Consider the following 17512-nt stretch of genomic DNA (forward strand, 5'->3'; position numbering starts at 1 on the left):
TGTGTTGCGGAACTTGCAACTGTACTACTGGGCGGCCCAACTGAAGCCTATCAATCAGTGGTTGCATGCTTCCCAAGATGATCCGGCCTACAAGGCTGACCAGGCGCAGCTGGGCACCAACAGTATATTGGCGACCCTGTACGACAAGAGCCTCATAAACAAGACGGTGGGACCCACAAAACCTACGACCACATTGTGGCACACGGCGCAGGCCAAATTGGGGTGGAAAGGGCGGATCACTAAGCTCACCCCACTATGGGACGCAAAAGCCTTGGGGAACCTGAGACACAGCAAGGGCTTCACACAGTGGGACAATATCGGTATTTCAACAGTCGGAGATATGTGGGACAAAGGTACGGTGATACCCTTCACTCAGCTGCGACAACAATATGAGTTGGGAGTGACGGAAACATACAGATATGTTCATATTCGACACGCACTGCTTACAGCCATATTACCCAACTCGGTTGTCCCAGAGGCCGCCTCCTCACGGACTACATGCAGGAAAGGGCCACATCACTCACCTACCGTAAATTGCTCAGCAACCTACCAGACCCTACACTAAAACTGAGAGACAAATGGGCAGCAGAAGTAGGGGACATGGATGACTCGTAGTGGAACGAGGCGCTGGCATCACCGAGAGAGGTGGGCATATCGGCTAGGTTCCGTCTCGTGCAGCTTAAGATTCTGCACAGGGTATACTACACGAGAGCGACCTTACACACAATACAGTGGGCACAACACCCCTACTGTCTACGCAGGTGTGGGGAGATGGGAACATTCCTGCATACCATTTGGGACTGTCCTCGTGTAGTGGAATATTGGAGACAAATAATGTGCACCATATCGCAAACATTGGGGGAGTCCCTGAGCCAGGCAAATGTCTGTTGAATGTATGGGAACCGAACAAGCTCAGCAGACATGGCCAAACGTGGTCCACGATAGGCATGATAATAGCGAAACGAGACATAGCTCAGAAATGGGGGGTGGCGGAGGCCCCCATGTTGGCACAATGGTGTATGAATATGGACAGGGTGATGATCACGGAGAGGGCAGTCTACACAGTGAGAGCTTGCACACGTAAATGGAACAATGTATGGTCCCACTGGAATGTCTTTAGGGGGAAATCTGTGAACCACTGCAGGAAGATGAGCACTTAACGTCAGATGAAGAGGAGGAGGAGGAGTGAGGAGTGGGAGGTTGAGGGTGGCGGGCACAGAGATCTTGTAGTCCAATGATGATACGCATCACAGTGGGGGAGAGACTGTGGGGCCGGCAGGCCCGAACCGTTGAGTAACTCCGGCTTAGTTGCCCACCCGAGGGTCTGCTGCATGATACACAAGATGATACTGTACACCTTAGTTCGCCCACAGAGAGTGCATGTCACAAGTAGGGCAAGATAGGAGTAATGCTTGAACCAGTGTGTCTGTCTTACGGTTTAAATTTTGTTAGTTGGTTTCTTTAATTTAGAAGGTTTCATAAAAGCAGAAAAACCAGACCTGTAACTATTCCTGTGTAAAAAAACAAGATATGTACTTACACTACTCTACCTCGCCGCCGGACCCCAGGGTTGTCGGCTCAAGGGCTGTGGTATTCTGGCAATATTGAACGGAAATGATACTTACTGCGGCCGGCCCACGGGTTGTAGGCCAATTGCTGTGTAAGTTCAGAATTATACAATAAAGGTCTTCCGAAAAAAAAAAAGTCTGGTATAAGCGGAAAACGTTTTGACTTAGTTATCATCTTAATAACCATGATCGAAGTGAATAGAGTTATCTTGGTGTTCTTGAAAGTGCTATGTTTGGCGAAATAAGCAACTTTGCACTATATCACACTTTAAAATGTTTATCACACTCTCACAAATGTTCTGTTGGTATTTTTTTAAAGTGCTATGTTTGACGAAATAAGTATCTTTGCACTATATTGCACTTTAAAATGTTTATCACTCTCTCACAAATGTTCTGTTGGTATTTTTTTAAAGTGCTATGTTTGACGAAATAAGCAACTTTGCACTATATCACACTTTAAAATGTTTATCACACTCTCACAAATGTTCTGTTGGTATTTTTTTAAAGTGCTATGTTTGACGAAATAAGTATCTTTGCACTATATTGCACTTTAAAATGTTTATCACTCTCTATCAAATGTTCTGTTGGTATTTTTGAAAGTGCTATGTTTTGCGAAATAAGTATCTTTGCACTATATCGCACTTTAAAATGTTTATCACTCTCTATCAAATCTTATATTGGTATTTTTTAAAGTGCTGTTTGGCTAATTAGGTGTCCTTGAACTATATTGCCCTTTACCATGTATAGTCCCTTTATGAAATATTGTAGGGCTTTATGTTGTTTGACAGCAATCTGTAGACAATGTCAGCAGCCATGATAGTTGGGTTCTTAGGCCTGTCACTTTTGTGAATATTGTTTACTCGGATCCTGAGAGCAATGAATGTAATTTTTTTGCCATATTCTGCATGGGTTCTTATGTGATTTTAACCTCTGCCTTTGGACAATAAAACTGTGGTTGAATAACAAGCTGTTTTATTTCAAAAACACATGTTTTAATGTATTAATGCCAATTGTGTATTTTTAACTGTTGTTTTTATGCTTACTTTGATGATTATGGTAACAAAATAATGAATTGATTGACATAAATGTAATGTTTCTGTAAGAGCAAACTTACACTTGCAAATTATTCACAAGTGTAAGTTACCTTTGTGAATTGGCCTGGAAATGCCTCTATAGACATTAATGCGATCAGCAATTTTTTTAAACTTTAATACTATTCAAAAAAGTACTTGTTAAATACCTCAGCTGACATGAAAGTTTAAGTCAACAGCTTCACATCTATGTGTAAGCCACTGATGAGGCATGCACAAGTAGATCCTAAGCTGAACCATCTGGAGTTTGTACCAATACCATATACACATTTGTGAAGTGTACAGAATGGCTTACACCATTAGGATGATACTTACAATCATACTGTGTCTTGAAGTGCTTGAGAGTCACCCATAGATTATATATTCTTCAACAACATGACAGGATAAGATGTGTGCTGTTCAGCTTCGTTATGTTAGTGAGTTTACTTAAGCGCACAACTGCCCGGGGCATCAAGGTGCTGGATCGGAAGGATTCAGACTACCTAGTGACCTTAGAACTTGCCCTGCATGGATAGAGCTTTGGAGTCCGTGTGACTGTGCTGCCTGAGGTACTTTGCATGGCAATGATTTGCAAGACTGGTGAGACCCTCAGCAGCTCAGCCCAATCCACAGACTTGAGACCAGGGTGTCACTGTGCAGGAGTTACCCCATGAGGTGGTCCATCACCATCCATTGTGAGTTCAATGTCTGGCCCTTTGAGAGGTTATCCATTGTGAGCCTCAGCCACACAGCAGGTTTAAAGCAGCAATTAACTCTTCAAAATGTACCCCAAAAGATGGTCTGTCATTGCTGTGAGCCATAGCTTTCCTACGAATTTGAGAGACCTTTTGACCCTGTTAAATGCATTCAATAAGAGGCCAATCATTCCCATGAGCCTTTGTACCCAATTCAAAGTTATATCTGACAGCCAGCAACTCCAGAGCAATAACAATAAGCTGCACAGAAGTCACTTTCTTAACTCAAGGCCTGTGCAACACCTACTTGCAGCCACCTATGGTACCATGATCCATCTGCACTTTCGTTTAGAGCAAGTGCTTAACTCACACTGCTTTAGGCTGACTGACACCGCCCTGCCTGCTTTCAAGTCAAGTCAAGTCAAGTCAGTAATTTATATAGCGCGCTACATACCCATAGGGTCTCAAGGCGCGTGAGGGAGGGGGGGGAAATTAATTGTCGAATGAACGACTGAGTCATAGTTCACTTCCTCTATCGACCATGGATCTTGCATGAGGCTACAATGGTAAGATATGTATATAATTAATGTATTGTAGTCTGATTGATGTATATATTGTCCCACAACTTAGCAAACAAGAAGAAGTTTAATATTTACTGTTTGCTCCCCAAGTAACTCAATCCCATAGTCCTGAACGGCCGCTCCCCTCGCTCCCTGCTCCCAGCCCAGTGCAGCGTCCACAGCTCACAGCTGAATCTGGTTTTGCCTGTGACTCGCCTGCAGAGTCTGGTATCGTTGTTCTAACCTGCTCAATTCGCTCTGTGCATTATCTAGTGGCAGCGCTTAGTAACTTATTTGTGCATTTAGTTTTGGCAGCGCTTTTAACCTGTAGTGCATTCATTTTAGACAGCTTGTCTTAAAATTGTCAGCGCTCGTACCGGGACTCTCTGTGTGAGCACGCTGGTACTTATTTGCATTTGAAATTACCTGCCTTTGCATTGTGCCCTCCCGGTTTCACTTTCCAGCCCCCCCACCATCTTGTTGTTGTGCTTTTCCCCTGGCCCGCCTCCACGTCCATGCCTACCAGCGGACCCTCCCACCCACGGATAGAGAGCTCACCTCCTCCCAGGACTGATTGTGACCGCCTGGACATCGTCCTGAACGGCCGCTCCCCTCGCTCCCTGCTCCCAGCCCAGTGCAGCGTCCACAGCTCACAGCTGAATCTGGTTTTGCCTGTGACTCGCCTGCAGAGTCTGGTATCGTTGTTCTAATCTGCTCAATTCGCTCTGTGCATTATCTAGTGGCAGCGCTTAGTAACTTATTTGTGCATTTAGTTTTGGCAGCGCTTTTAACCTGTAGTGCATTCATTTTAGACAGCTTGTCTTAAAATTGTCAGCGCTCATACCGGGACTCTCTGTGTGAGCACGCTGGTACTTATTTGCATTTGAAATCACCTGCCTTTGCATTGTGCCCTCCCGGTTTCACTTTCCAGCCCCCCCACCATCTTGTTGTTGTGCTTTTCCCCTGGCCCGCCTCCACGTCCACGCCTACCAGCGGACCCTCCCACGCTCCGCCCCCTCCACCACCTATGTTAGTCAGATGTCCCAACGCGCAGCGTCCACGCGCTACGGCCACGCCGAAGGTGCGCCAAAGGTAAGCCCGTCTACACCCGTCCGCGCCTGGACCGCGCCCAGCGCCAGACCCCCTGCCCCTCGCGCTGCCCTGCCCTCCCGCATTACCTACGATGCTGCCACCCTCCTAGCCCTCAACCCCGGTCGCGCCCCCAACTGCGTCCAAGCCGCTCCCGGACACACCCATGGACCTTTCTCCTGCTACTCCTGCAAATTCAGCGGCACCGTCAACATCTCCGCTATGACCACACCACAGATTCCCGACCCCAACCACCTACAATGTATCCTTCTCAACACCCGCTCGGTCCACAGGCACGCCATTGACCTATGGAACCTACTAGACACCATCTCTCCAGACGTCGCCTTCCTAACGGAAACATGGATGAACGCTTCCTCCGCCCCAGACATCACCATTGCCATCCCTGAAGAATATAAGATCACACGCAAGGACCGTATCAGCCACACAGGAGGAGGCATCGCTATCGTCCATAAGAAATCTATCCGCATCTCGACCAGCTCTGACGCCAACCTCGCCAACTCCGAACACCTTCACTTCCAGATCCACATCGACCCCAAGACCACACTCAGAGGCACCCTCCTCTACAGACCACCAGGACCCTGCGCAAAATTCAGTGAGGACATCACGGACTTCATCACTCCACACGCGCTCCCCTCCAAAGACTACATCCTTCTGGGAGACCTCAACTTTCACCTTGAAAAGACCAACGACTGCAACACCACCACCCTGCTGGACAACCTCGCCAACCTCGGACTTAAACAACTAGTCACTTCCCCCACCCACATCGCAGGTCACACACTCGACCCCATCTTCACCTCCAGCAACCATGTCTCCTTCAGCCACACTACGGACCTCCTCTGGACTGACCACAGCTGCGTTCACTTCACCTACAACAAGCCAAAACCCACCAACCACCTCCAACCAACTCTGCAAAGAAATTGGAACAAGATCACCACCGCCCAGATCTCCGCATCGCTCCTTCTAAACACACCAGCCCACTCTTCCAACCCAAACCAAGCCGCCGCCAACCTCACCCTATGGCTATCCAACACCGCCGACACCCTAGCACCACTGAAAAAACGTCAAAGCAAACCTGGCAGCAAGAAGGCCTCATGGTTCAACGATGATCTTAAGAAGTCCAAGAAACTCTGCCGCTCCCTTGAAAAGGCCTGGAAAAAAGACCCATCCACTAGCACCAAGGACGCCTTCAAAAACGCCACCCGCACTCACCACTAACTAATCCGAAAGGCCAAGAAAACAGCATTCAAGGATCGACTCGACAACAACGCCCATAACAACAAGGAACTTTTCAACATCGTCAAAGAATTTTCCAACCCCTCGGCCAACTCCAACGACATCACCCCCTCTCAAGCCCTCTGCGACTCCCTAGCCTCATTCTTCCACAACAAGATTGCAGACATCCACAACAGCTTCGACAACGAACCCGGAAACCAACCAACCCAACCATTTGCTGAACATTCTCCCCCCGTGAACACCCTCAACGACTGGAACCCAATCTCCACTGAGGACACCATCCGCCTGATGAATTCCATCCACTCAGGTTCCCCCACAGACCCTTGTCCTCATCACATCTTCAACAAAGCAGACTCCGTCATAGCACCGCACCTCCGAGACGTCATCAACTGCTCCTTCAACTCCACCACCTTCCCGGAAAAATGGAAACATGCTGAACTCACCGCCCTTCTGAAAAAACCCACAGCGGACCCCACCGAACTCAAAAATTACCGCCCCATTTCGCTCCTCCCATTCCCGGCCAAAGTCATCGAGAAAGCCGTCAACAACCAGCTCGCTGCTTTCCTCGAAGCCAACAAATCCCTCGACTCCTCACAATCTGGCTTCCGAGCAAAACACAGCACTGAGACCGCCCTCATCGCAGCAACAGACGACATTCGAACTCTATTGGACAATGGAGACACAGTCGCCCTCATCCTCCTCGACCTCTCGGCAGCATTCGACACAGTCTGCCACAGCACCCTGTTACAACGCCTCAATAACATCGGAATACAAGGAAAAGCACTTGAATGGATCACCTCATTCCTCTCCGGAAGAACCCAGAGAGTCCGCCTCCCACCATTCAAGTCCGAGGCCTCTGAAGTCATCTGTGGCGTACCACAAGGATCCTCACTCAGCCCCACCCTCTTCAACGTTTACATGAGCCCCCTCGCGACCATCGCCCGCCAACACAACCTCAACATCATCTCTTACGCGGATGACACTCAACTTATCCTTTCTCTCACCAATGACCCCAGTACCGCCAAAACTAACCTACACGAAGGAATGAAAGAAGTTGCCGAATGGATGAAACAAAGCCGTCTGAAACTGAACTCAGACAAAACAGAAATCCTCATCTTAGGTACATCCCCCTCTGCATGGGACGACTCCTGGTGGCCGGAAGCCCTTGGAAAAGCACCCATCCCGACAGACCACGCACGGAACCTTGGCGTCATCCTGGATTCTTCACTCTCAATGAACAGACAAGTCAGCGCTGTATCCTCATCCTGCTTCAACATTCTTCGCATGCTCAGAAAAACATTTCGCTGGATCCCCACCGAAACAAGGAAAACAGTCACCCATGCTCTAGTCACGAGCCGACTGGACTACGGAAACACCCTCTACGCAGGTACTACCGCTAAACTCCAGAAGAAACTCCAACGAATCCAAAACGCCTCAGCCAGGATCATATTAGACATCCCGCGCAACGAACACATCTCCGGTCACCTGAAAGACCTCCACTGGCTACCCGTCAATAAGAGAATCACTTTCCGACTGCTAACTCACGCACACAAATCACTCTACGACATCGGACCAGAATGCCTCAACTCACGACTGTCCTTCTACACCCCCTCCCGCCAACTACGTTCTTCCAACCAAGCCCTCGCCACTGTACCTCGCATCAACAGGACCACCATGGGAGGCAGATCCTTCTCATACCTGGCTGCTAAAACATGGAACTCACTCCCCGCCTACCTTCGCCTCACCCAGAACCACCTAGCATTCAGAAAACAACTTAAAACGTGGATATTTGACAAATAATCCTCCTCCCCTTTCTAAGCGCCTTGAGACCCTATGGGTAGGTAGTGCGCTATATAAATTCTATGACTTGACTTGACTTGACTAACTGTACGTGTTTATATGATATCATTACAGTCTTTTACATTTTATGAACAAGAAATACACAATTTAGACAATCTGTTTTGAGTGTGTGCTGCCTGCAATCTCTGATGAGCCTTCTAATTGTTTAAAAAGAGTTATCTAGCTGTCTTTAAGCTGTACAGGACCTGGAGAACTGGCTTGAAAGTGCCTTATTAATGTCTGAATCTTGTTCAGGGGTTTTCCCATGAATCCTTTCCATATAGATCTAGGATTTTTCAACATAAAAGTGATATGAGTTGTTTCAGTAGATTAGAATGGGAGAAAGAGCTAGAAAGAGATTCCAAATAAACACAGTAGGACTTAGTATATATGTATATACATACTTATGTAAGTATGCATGGGTGTATATGGTATTTAAGTAATGTAAACCTACCCAGAAGTCAGCTGAGTACTGTACAGGGTTAAAGGAAGCAAAAGGTCCACAAGAGATAGGACAGGTAGTTTTGGTTGAGGCTTAACGTTGTGTTCTTTAAAGGGGGGGTCTTCAACTCCCCTACATTGAAGCATCATTGGGGAGATCCTGAAGGATGTGCAGCTGTTGTTCTAGATCCTGGGAGCATTGATTCATTCGGTCTTCTGCTTGTTTTTCCTTTTTACACTTTTTAGTCTGAAGTCTGATGATGTCTTACCGACAGGTGTTTGCGAGAACCACCAGATACAGTGATCTTATCTGCAAGATAAGTGGGGTTGCTGGTCACTATGGGCCTAATTTAGATCTTGGCGGAGGGGAATACTCTGTCTCAAATGTGACAGTGATCCCGTTCGCCGTATTATGATCCCATTATTCCCTATGGAGATCATAATACGGCGGACAGGATATCCGCCTTGCTTATGACTGAATATTCTATCCACCGAGATCTAAATAAGGCCCGCGGCTTTGTAAAGGATGCAGCTTCTATTGAAGATGGTACAGGCTGGCAAGGGGTGACAATGTAATCCCATTAGGATGAGGGGGCATGTCATCATATTTCTCCAGGCTCTGAATGAGACATGCTATGGCATGTAGGATGTCCTTACAGGCTGCCAGGGTGGAATCTGGGAGGTCGTAGAGCAGGGTGTTACCGCCATCCAGCTGCAAGAGTAAAAGGGCTTGAACAGCAGTTCTGAAGTCGCTGACTGGAAGAAACAGTTTCAGCCTCTTTAGAAGAGAGAGCGGTCTTTCTTGGTTCTGGTGACACGTCCCAGTTTGTCCAGGGTGAATCCAAATGACTTGATAATTAGTGAAAGTTAACGTTCGAAGTGGGGGGGCGGAAGTCTCAAAATTCGACTTTGCAGAATTCCGCAAAGTTTTGTAACAACTCTGTGAAATTCTGCGGAGTTCCACCAACGGGTGGAAATAGGCACGTTGCGCTGCGACTTAGCAGTGGAAGCAAATTCTAGCAGCAGCCTTCTGACCACGAACGGTTGTGACTGCCCGCGTTAGAAAAATCTCTCTGGATGTCCTCCTAGTAACTGAAAAGCATTCCAGGGGGCTCCAAAACTTGCTCAGGCTCGACAGCTTACCATGCTGGCGCGGCATGCAAGAAGAAATTCAGCCACACAGCGATTAGCAACATTTGGCAGGAACTCCGCTTTACAAAAGTAACTGAATATTTCACCCACCCTTGGATCGGAGCTGTGAAGGTTCACATCATTGAGCCAGGTTTGCAATATTTCTTGTTTTTGTTCTGGCAAATAACAAGAATTCTATCTTGGTTGGGTTGATCTTCTGATAGTTGCTGGATAAGCAGGTCTGGATCTTTGAGGCGCTGGATGTCTGAATCCGAGTAAAGTTATGAGTCATCGGTATATTGGTGAATGTTGATGCTGCTATCGGTATATTGGTGAATGTCGATGCTGCTATCGGTATATTGGTGAATGTTGATGCTGCTATCGGTATATTGGTGAATGTCGATGCTGCTATCGGTATATTGGTGAATGCCGATGCTGCTATCGGTATATTGGTGAATGTCGATGCTGCTATCGGTATATTGGTGAATGTCGATGCTGCTATCGGTATATTGGTGAATGTCGATGCTGCTATCGGTATATTGGTGAGTGTCGATGCTGCTATCGGTATATTGGTGAATGCCGATGCTGCTATCGGTATATTGGTGAATATCGATGCTGCTATCGGTATATTGGTGAATGCCGATGCTGCTATCGGTATATTGGTGAATGTCGATGCTGCTATCGGTATATTGGTGAATGTCGATGCTGCTATCGGTATATTGGTGAATGTCGATGCTGCTATCGGTATATTGGTGAATGTCGATGCTGCTATCGGTATATTGGTGAATGCTGATGCTGCTATCGGTATATTGGTGAATGACAATGCTGCTATAGGTATATTGGTGAATGTCAATTCTGCTATCGGTATATTGGTGAATGGTGAATGTCGATGCTGCTATTGGTATATTGGTGAATGTCAATTCTGCTATCGGTATATTGGTGAATGTTGAAGCTGCTATCGGTATATTGGTGAATGTCGATGCTGCTATCGGTATATTGGTGAATGTCAATGCTGCTATCGGTATACGGTATATTGGTGAATGTCGATGCTGCTATCGGTATATTGGTGAATGTCGATGCTGCTATCGGTGAATGTTGATGCTGCTATCGGTATATTGGTGAATGTTGATGCTGCTATTGGTATATTGGTGAATGTTGATGCTGCTATCGGTATATTGGTGAATGTTGATGCTGCTATTGGTATATTGGTGAATGTCGATGCTGCTATCGGTGAATGTTGATGCTGCTATCGGTATATTGGTGAATGTTGATGCTGCTATTGGTATATTGGTGAATGTCGATGCTGCTATCGGTATATTGGTGAATGTTGATGCTGCTATCGGTGAATGTTGATGCTGCTATCGGTGAATGTTGATGCTGCTATCGGTATATTGGTGAATGTTGATGCTGCTATTGGTATATTGGTGAATGTTGATGCTGCTATCGGTATATTGGTGAATGTTGATGCTGCTATCGGTGAATGTTGATGCTGCTATCGGTATATTGGTGAATGTTGATGCTGCTATTGGTATATTGGTGAATGTTGATGCTGCTATCGGTATATTGGCGAATGTCGATGCTGCTATTGGTATATTGGTGAATGTTGATGCTGCTATCGGTATGTTGGTGAATGTCGATGCTGCTATCGGTATGTTGGTGAATGTCGATGCTGCTATCGGTATATTGGTGAATGTCGATGCTGCTATCGGTATATTGGTGAATGTCGATACTGCTATCGGTATATTGGTGAATGTCGATGCTGCTATTGGTATATTGGTGGATGTTGATGCTGCTATCGGTATATTGGTGAATGTCGATGCTGCTATCGGTATATTGGTGAATGTTGATGCTGCTATTGGTATATTGGTGAATGTCGATGCTGCTATTGGTATATTGGTGAATGTTGATGCTGCTATTGGTATATTGGTGAATGTTGATGCTGCTATTGGTATATCGGTGTATGTTGATGCTGCTATCGGTATATTGGTGAATGTCGATGCTGCTATTGGTATATTGGTGAATGTTGATGCTGCTATCGGTATATTGGTGAATGTTGATGCTGCTATCGGTATGTTGGTGAATATCGATGCTGCTATCGGTATATTGGTGAATGTCGATGCTGCTATCGGTATATTGGTGAATGTCGATGCTGCTATCTGTGAGTAGAGCACCAAGCGGCTCCATGTTCAAAGCAGGATTGGAGAGGAAGTTGTTTTTTAACGCTCTGACCACAGTATTCAGATGTGCCAAAGACCAGCTGTTGTTGCAATAAGGATACCCTTTCTATTCTTGATTATCTTCAGGAGAGGGGCTGGTGCTCTCTGTCAAAGGCCATTGGTAAGGCAAGGAGGAATTGAGGGCATTAATTACTCTTAATCAGGATACGTAAAATAGCCTCAGCTGTCATTAATTAGCATTCTCCGTGGTGCATCCGAGCCTAAAGCATGATCGGAGCTCATCTACTATGTCATTTTCTTCCATGAAGAGTCTGAGCTGCCTTCGCATACATAGGAACACTTAGGGCAGGAACGGTAAATTGAAGGAAGCACAGAATTTATTCAGATTCTCTTGATTCTGCAACAGTTTCCTTGAGTGATAGTAATGCCTGTCTGATTTTCAGACAATCTAGGAGGCTGTTTCCTGAGACTGAGAAGGGCTGAGTGATCCAGTAAGGGGTGACAGGACAGCTGGTCCATTGGAGCTGGTGGGGTGCAGAGAAATGTGAAGAGGACATGGCCTTGCTAATAGTAATAAACAGTTGTGCCGGGGTGACTTATTTGACTGAAAACCTGTATACCTTTAAGTACCAGAATGTGTTTTTGTGGTTCGGGTCTTTCACAGTGTGAATAAGTGATAGTTCAATCTGTTTCACGTTCTCTACAAAAGAAAGTTGAAACATGCCCACATGTCGCTTTGGGGATGTCTGTGATCCCCTCTGAGGAAGCAAAAGCGAATTGAGTCACAATTTAACAGTCTGCGTTTTTTAATGTTTCTTTTATCTCTGTATCAGAGTTCCATTTTCGAATGTCGACAGAGAATTAGTCTTGAACAAGGGCGTCCAATCTAGAACCTTGTCGGCCACATCCATAATGTTGACATCCTGAAAACCTGGCTTGGATCCAGTTTTTTTAAACCAATATTGGACACCACTAAGTGAAATTGTAATATACATGGGGTCTGACTTACAGTTAAGTTAGTTGGTAACAGAAAAACTCCCAAGAGGAAGTCGCCCTAAATCAAGAGCGGAATCCTTTTGCTAAATTTCCTCATTCATAATGCTTGCCTGGTAGAGGAACCTCCTGTGTCAGATCACCCTCCATATTTAGGAATTCAACAAAACAAATGCAATTCTGATACCAGTAAACTGTAAACCAGACCCCTAAACAGTGATTATCATATAACTATGCCAATATCCAGCTCTCTTGAAATATCATTGGACAGCCCAATATTAAACCATTCAGCACTGTAATCCCACAATCCACTGAACACCAAGAACTATATAGAATGAATTGTATCTTTCACTTGTTTGTATTTTGAAATGCATGACGACAAGCCACACAAAACCCGTTCACAGCATGAAATGCCAGCATCCGACAGGCATATCACACTGTGAAGGTGCTCCACGGTCACTTTCAGAAACACAGCACAAAGAACTGGACTGAAATACTGATATTCTAGAGCTTTACACATTGGTTTATCAATAAATGTTTGACAAAGTTGAATTTCTGGTTATGTGGTATATAAAAGTAATAATATCATCTGTTTTCTTCTAGACTGGAGATGGGCCCGCACATTTGCAGGTAATTGAAGACCTTCCTTTCAGGAATTCTACAACTCCAGTGTGCTTGAGGAGCGCTTGATATTATGAATGAATGAGCATGAGAAACCCCAGCAGGGTCTGTGTAAGAGGAGTGGAACATCTGCTTGAAGGGGTGCCTGCATCCACATCTGCAGACCCCCTGAGGTCTGTGACAGCCTAGTCTGTTATTGTCATGTGGTCAACATGTGTAACACACTGCTGGATATATCACTGTACAGTTATCACCAATGAGCCGCTCCTCTGAGGGTGTGTGAGAAAGAATGAGACCTTCTGCCTGAACAGCTGCTGTACAGATGTCATGAATGTGCAGCCTCCTGGAGGTCTTTGGGAGAGAGCGGGAACATCAGTCTGAGCTGGTATTGTACAGGCTTCTGCATGTGCAGCACTTCAAAGGGTCAGTGACAGGGAAAGGAAAACCCAAAAAGCTCTGCCATCAGACAGGTGTGAGCATCAGAAACCCCTGTCAGAGTCCAGAGAGAGCAGAGCCTCTGCCTGGTCTAGTGTTGCACCTCCATCACCACCACAGCTAAGGGTGTTTTTGGGAGAGGGGGCACCTCTCCCTGATCTGGTATTAGACAGACACCCGCGTGCAGCCCCTGCGGTGCTACCTGGCCCTGATCTTGGGGCCTTCAGCTTTAGAAATAGAATGGGCTTCAAAGCCCCTTCTGCAGAGTTCCTTGTAAGTCCAGCAGTTTTCCTCCAACAATAGCAGTGTCAAAATAACGAGGGTGATTCATGTTCCTGCTGTAGATAATGAAGGAGTGCAGAGAGTTAATATACCTGCTGCAAAGAGCGTGCACTTGTGCAGATCACAGAGCTGTAGTTTATGTAGATAGCTCAGTGGGTCACTACTTTTCTCACAGAAATCCTTTTGTTACTTGCAGTTCATTAGTTACAATCCTAATATAACACAGTGGCCTATAAACTGTCATCAAAGAGCTGCATGTAAACAGCTTGGTATAGATTAGAACATTTTTCCCCAGTCTCTCATTATTCTACTGTTGCTAAAAAATAATTTGGTTAGGTGGAAATACAGTCTTATTAATAAAGCCAACCCCAACCACTGATGTACGCTCTAAGGGCCATATGTAGGAAGCCTAATTGCGATAACTAATGCTGAAATTCGCAGAATTTCGGCGTTTGCGATTGTAATTTGGGCAGTGTGCTATGTACACACAAAAACCCTAACACAAAATAAGGTAATCGCAAAATTTGCGATTCATTATTTCGCGAATGCATATAAGGAATTGCAAACTGCGATTCCTTAAATGCAATGTAGGATGCCCCCAAGTTGTGCGATTTTGGCTTAAGTAATCGCAAATTACCATCAACTTCAGGTTGGTGATAATTTGCATTTCTTTGAAAAATTCACTTTTTTGCATTTTTCAAAGTGCCATGCGGCGCACATACATGCCCTTAGGGCATGTATGTGTGCCACATATGCATGGGCATGTGCGCCATGTGCCATGGTCATGTATGTGCACCATGTGGCGCACATACATGCCCTTAGGGCATGTAAGTGCGCCATATGTGCACACATGTTAGTTTCAGGGGTGCAACAGGGTATCCTATTGACACCCTTGCAACCTTGAAATTGCATTCTCAATTTGCGATTCTCTAATTGGGAATCCCAAATTGAGAATGTCTTCCCATTCATTCCTATGGGCCTTCTAGCCCGTAGGAATGAAAGAGAAGGTATTCCTTACTTACGAATCTCAATTTGCGATTCGCAAATAAAGAATAAGTGGGATTCACAAAATATTTTGCTAATCCTACCTACAATGCGTTTTGCGATTCTCTAATTGCGATTCCCCAAAAAATCGCAATTTGAGAATCGCAAACACGTATTACCTACATATGGCCCTTTATCCTGAGTTTGTACTTCTCCAGGTCAAACACTCTCAAAATATACTGCCTACGGGATGACTTGAGATGCCTATACCTTGGAATTTGCATTATTGTAGACTGACTTACGCCTGTATGATTAATTCTCTCTGTATAATGTGTGTGTGCTTTAAAGTGCAATGGGCAGAATTTACATGCCTAAGTAATGAGTGATGAGGTGCACAACCTTTTCTGATTTCTAGAGAAAGCACAGAGATTATCCATGTGTGTTTATAAAGGAATCGTGAATGTGAAACTGACAGTAAAAGAGGCAATTTGTCTAATGGTACAAAACAGAAATGTTGTCCCCACCTAGACCATCACCAATAGGATAGTTACCTTTCTTGCTGCCTTATCTGGGAGACAAACCCATTGCAGCACTCTGGGTCAAGAACGTAGGTGTTAATATTGACTCTGACTTGTCACTTCAAAATCTGGGAAACTCGATGGTTAGTACCTGTGGCCCTGATTCACTACTAACGAGAATTTTCTCGCAAAAGATCAGAAAGCTTTTCCTATCATTATGCACACTTAAACCTCTTTATCAGCCTTTGAGAAAAATGTGAAAACATGGCTTTTCTCAGTGTGCTTCAATCTAGCTGCAGTTGGTCTCCTGCTTTATTTGCATTGGTTGGTTTATCTCTTTGGTTAGAGCCCCCTAGTACTGCAGTACCTCTGGGTGAATATTTACAACTTTATAAATTACAAAAATTTGAAACAAAATAAAGTTCCTCCCTTCAGTGTAATCCTAAGCCCTTCCTGCACATCATACATCATTCCTGCATATCCTCCTTCACTTTAACAGTGTGCCCCCCATCACCATCTCTTGGCAAACTGGTACCCTAGCATAGAGATGCCTCTTAAGGCGTGTACTAAAGAGCTTGGCATTCAAACACCCTGCCATTCACACACCCTATGTATTTGTGACTGGAAAATGAACTTTAATTTACTAAACTCGTTTTGCCATTCAGTAAATTCTTTCTGAACCACAAAAATGACTTACCAACCCATTCCAAATCACAAAAAGAGGGGGCATGAAAGGGAAAGGCATTCTTTTTTAGGTTGAGCCTAGAGTCAGCGTGCAAGCGCAGCTCTGGTGAAGATCTGCTGTAGTTCACTACGTGAGGGAAGCCCTGCCCACTCCCCGCCCATATTTTTCATTGGCTTGTGTCGTTGTCCTTTCTAAATGCTGCCTTTGATTCGTTCATAGACTTGTTAATCCCTCGTTATGATGGCCATGTCGTCATTTGTATCCTCTCATGGTTACTGGACCCTTTACTTCTGGTGTTATACGGTACATGTTATTTAGACTGTGAGCACTATTTATTTTAATGAGGTTTTCCTACTGCCTTCTCTACTCTCCCCTCCCTCACGTTGTGTGTGCCTTCTTACCCCCTGCCCCCACCCGCACTCCCGTTGTCTGCGCCTTCTTGCCCCCTCCCACCACCCACACTCCCATTGCCCGTGCTTTCTCCCCCGCCGCACTCCAGTTGCCCCATTGCATTGCAAATGGTTGTTTTTACTATGATGTGCAGTGAGCCATGGTATATAGCAAGGAGAGAATCTTTTCAACTGTGATAAAACGTAGAACATTGGGCTGCACGATTTGTGCACTATAATCCCGTAAACCCCCATTCCTTTAAAATCATGGTAGTGACTAATCTAACCAAAAGCAATTGATCCAGCGCAGAAATCAATATCTGATCAGGGATAAATACTAACAAATATCACAAACAATGGCCTATACACATTCACCCATATCCCTGATACGCTGGGGTCAATTTTGTTTCAATGATTTTAGTTTTCAATGTTGTTTATTGATTCATAGTCAACATCTCCTAGTAGGTCTGTGGGAAAACCACCCTCCTGGCCTAGAGAATGGTGAGGGTCCCCGAGATAGGATCAAGAAACAAAGTAGACAGGACCCGAGACAGGTTAAGGACAGGAAACAGCTAGGCCTCTCTGCCAACCGACGATCAGCGATGCATCCCACCTTCTTCCCTTCCTCCCTGCAAGTCCGAACCACACCCCTAAAGGCATCGCAATTATACCTTAAAGTCTCCAGATCCATCCCAAATAAATTGCAACAACTCACATATTCTAACAGCTGATTAGCCATCTCAGTAGGCGGTTCTATCAGTCTACAGTGACTTCACCCCAA

General features: G+C 45.4%; 1 protein-coding gene across 1 annotated transcript in view; it reads left to right on the plus strand.

Moving 5' to 3' along the window:
• The window catches only part of LOC147710102 (uncharacterized), a 671165-nt gene that overhangs the window by 559053 nt on the left and 94600 nt on the right, over window positions 1-17512 (plus strand). The window contains exon 29 of the mRNA XM_086919316.1: window positions 13421-13447. Within this exon, the coding sequence (XP_086775442.1) occupies window positions 13421-13447 (27 nt within the window). The remainder of the gene's footprint in view (window positions 1-13420; window positions 13448-17512) is intronic.

Source organism: Lissotriton vulgaris, chromosome 5, assembly GCF_964263255.1.
Source record: "Lissotriton vulgaris chromosome 5, aLisVul1.2, whole genome shotgun sequence".
NCBI classification, from domain to species: domain Eukaryota; kingdom Metazoa; phylum Chordata; class Amphibia; order Caudata; family Salamandridae; genus Lissotriton; species Lissotriton vulgaris.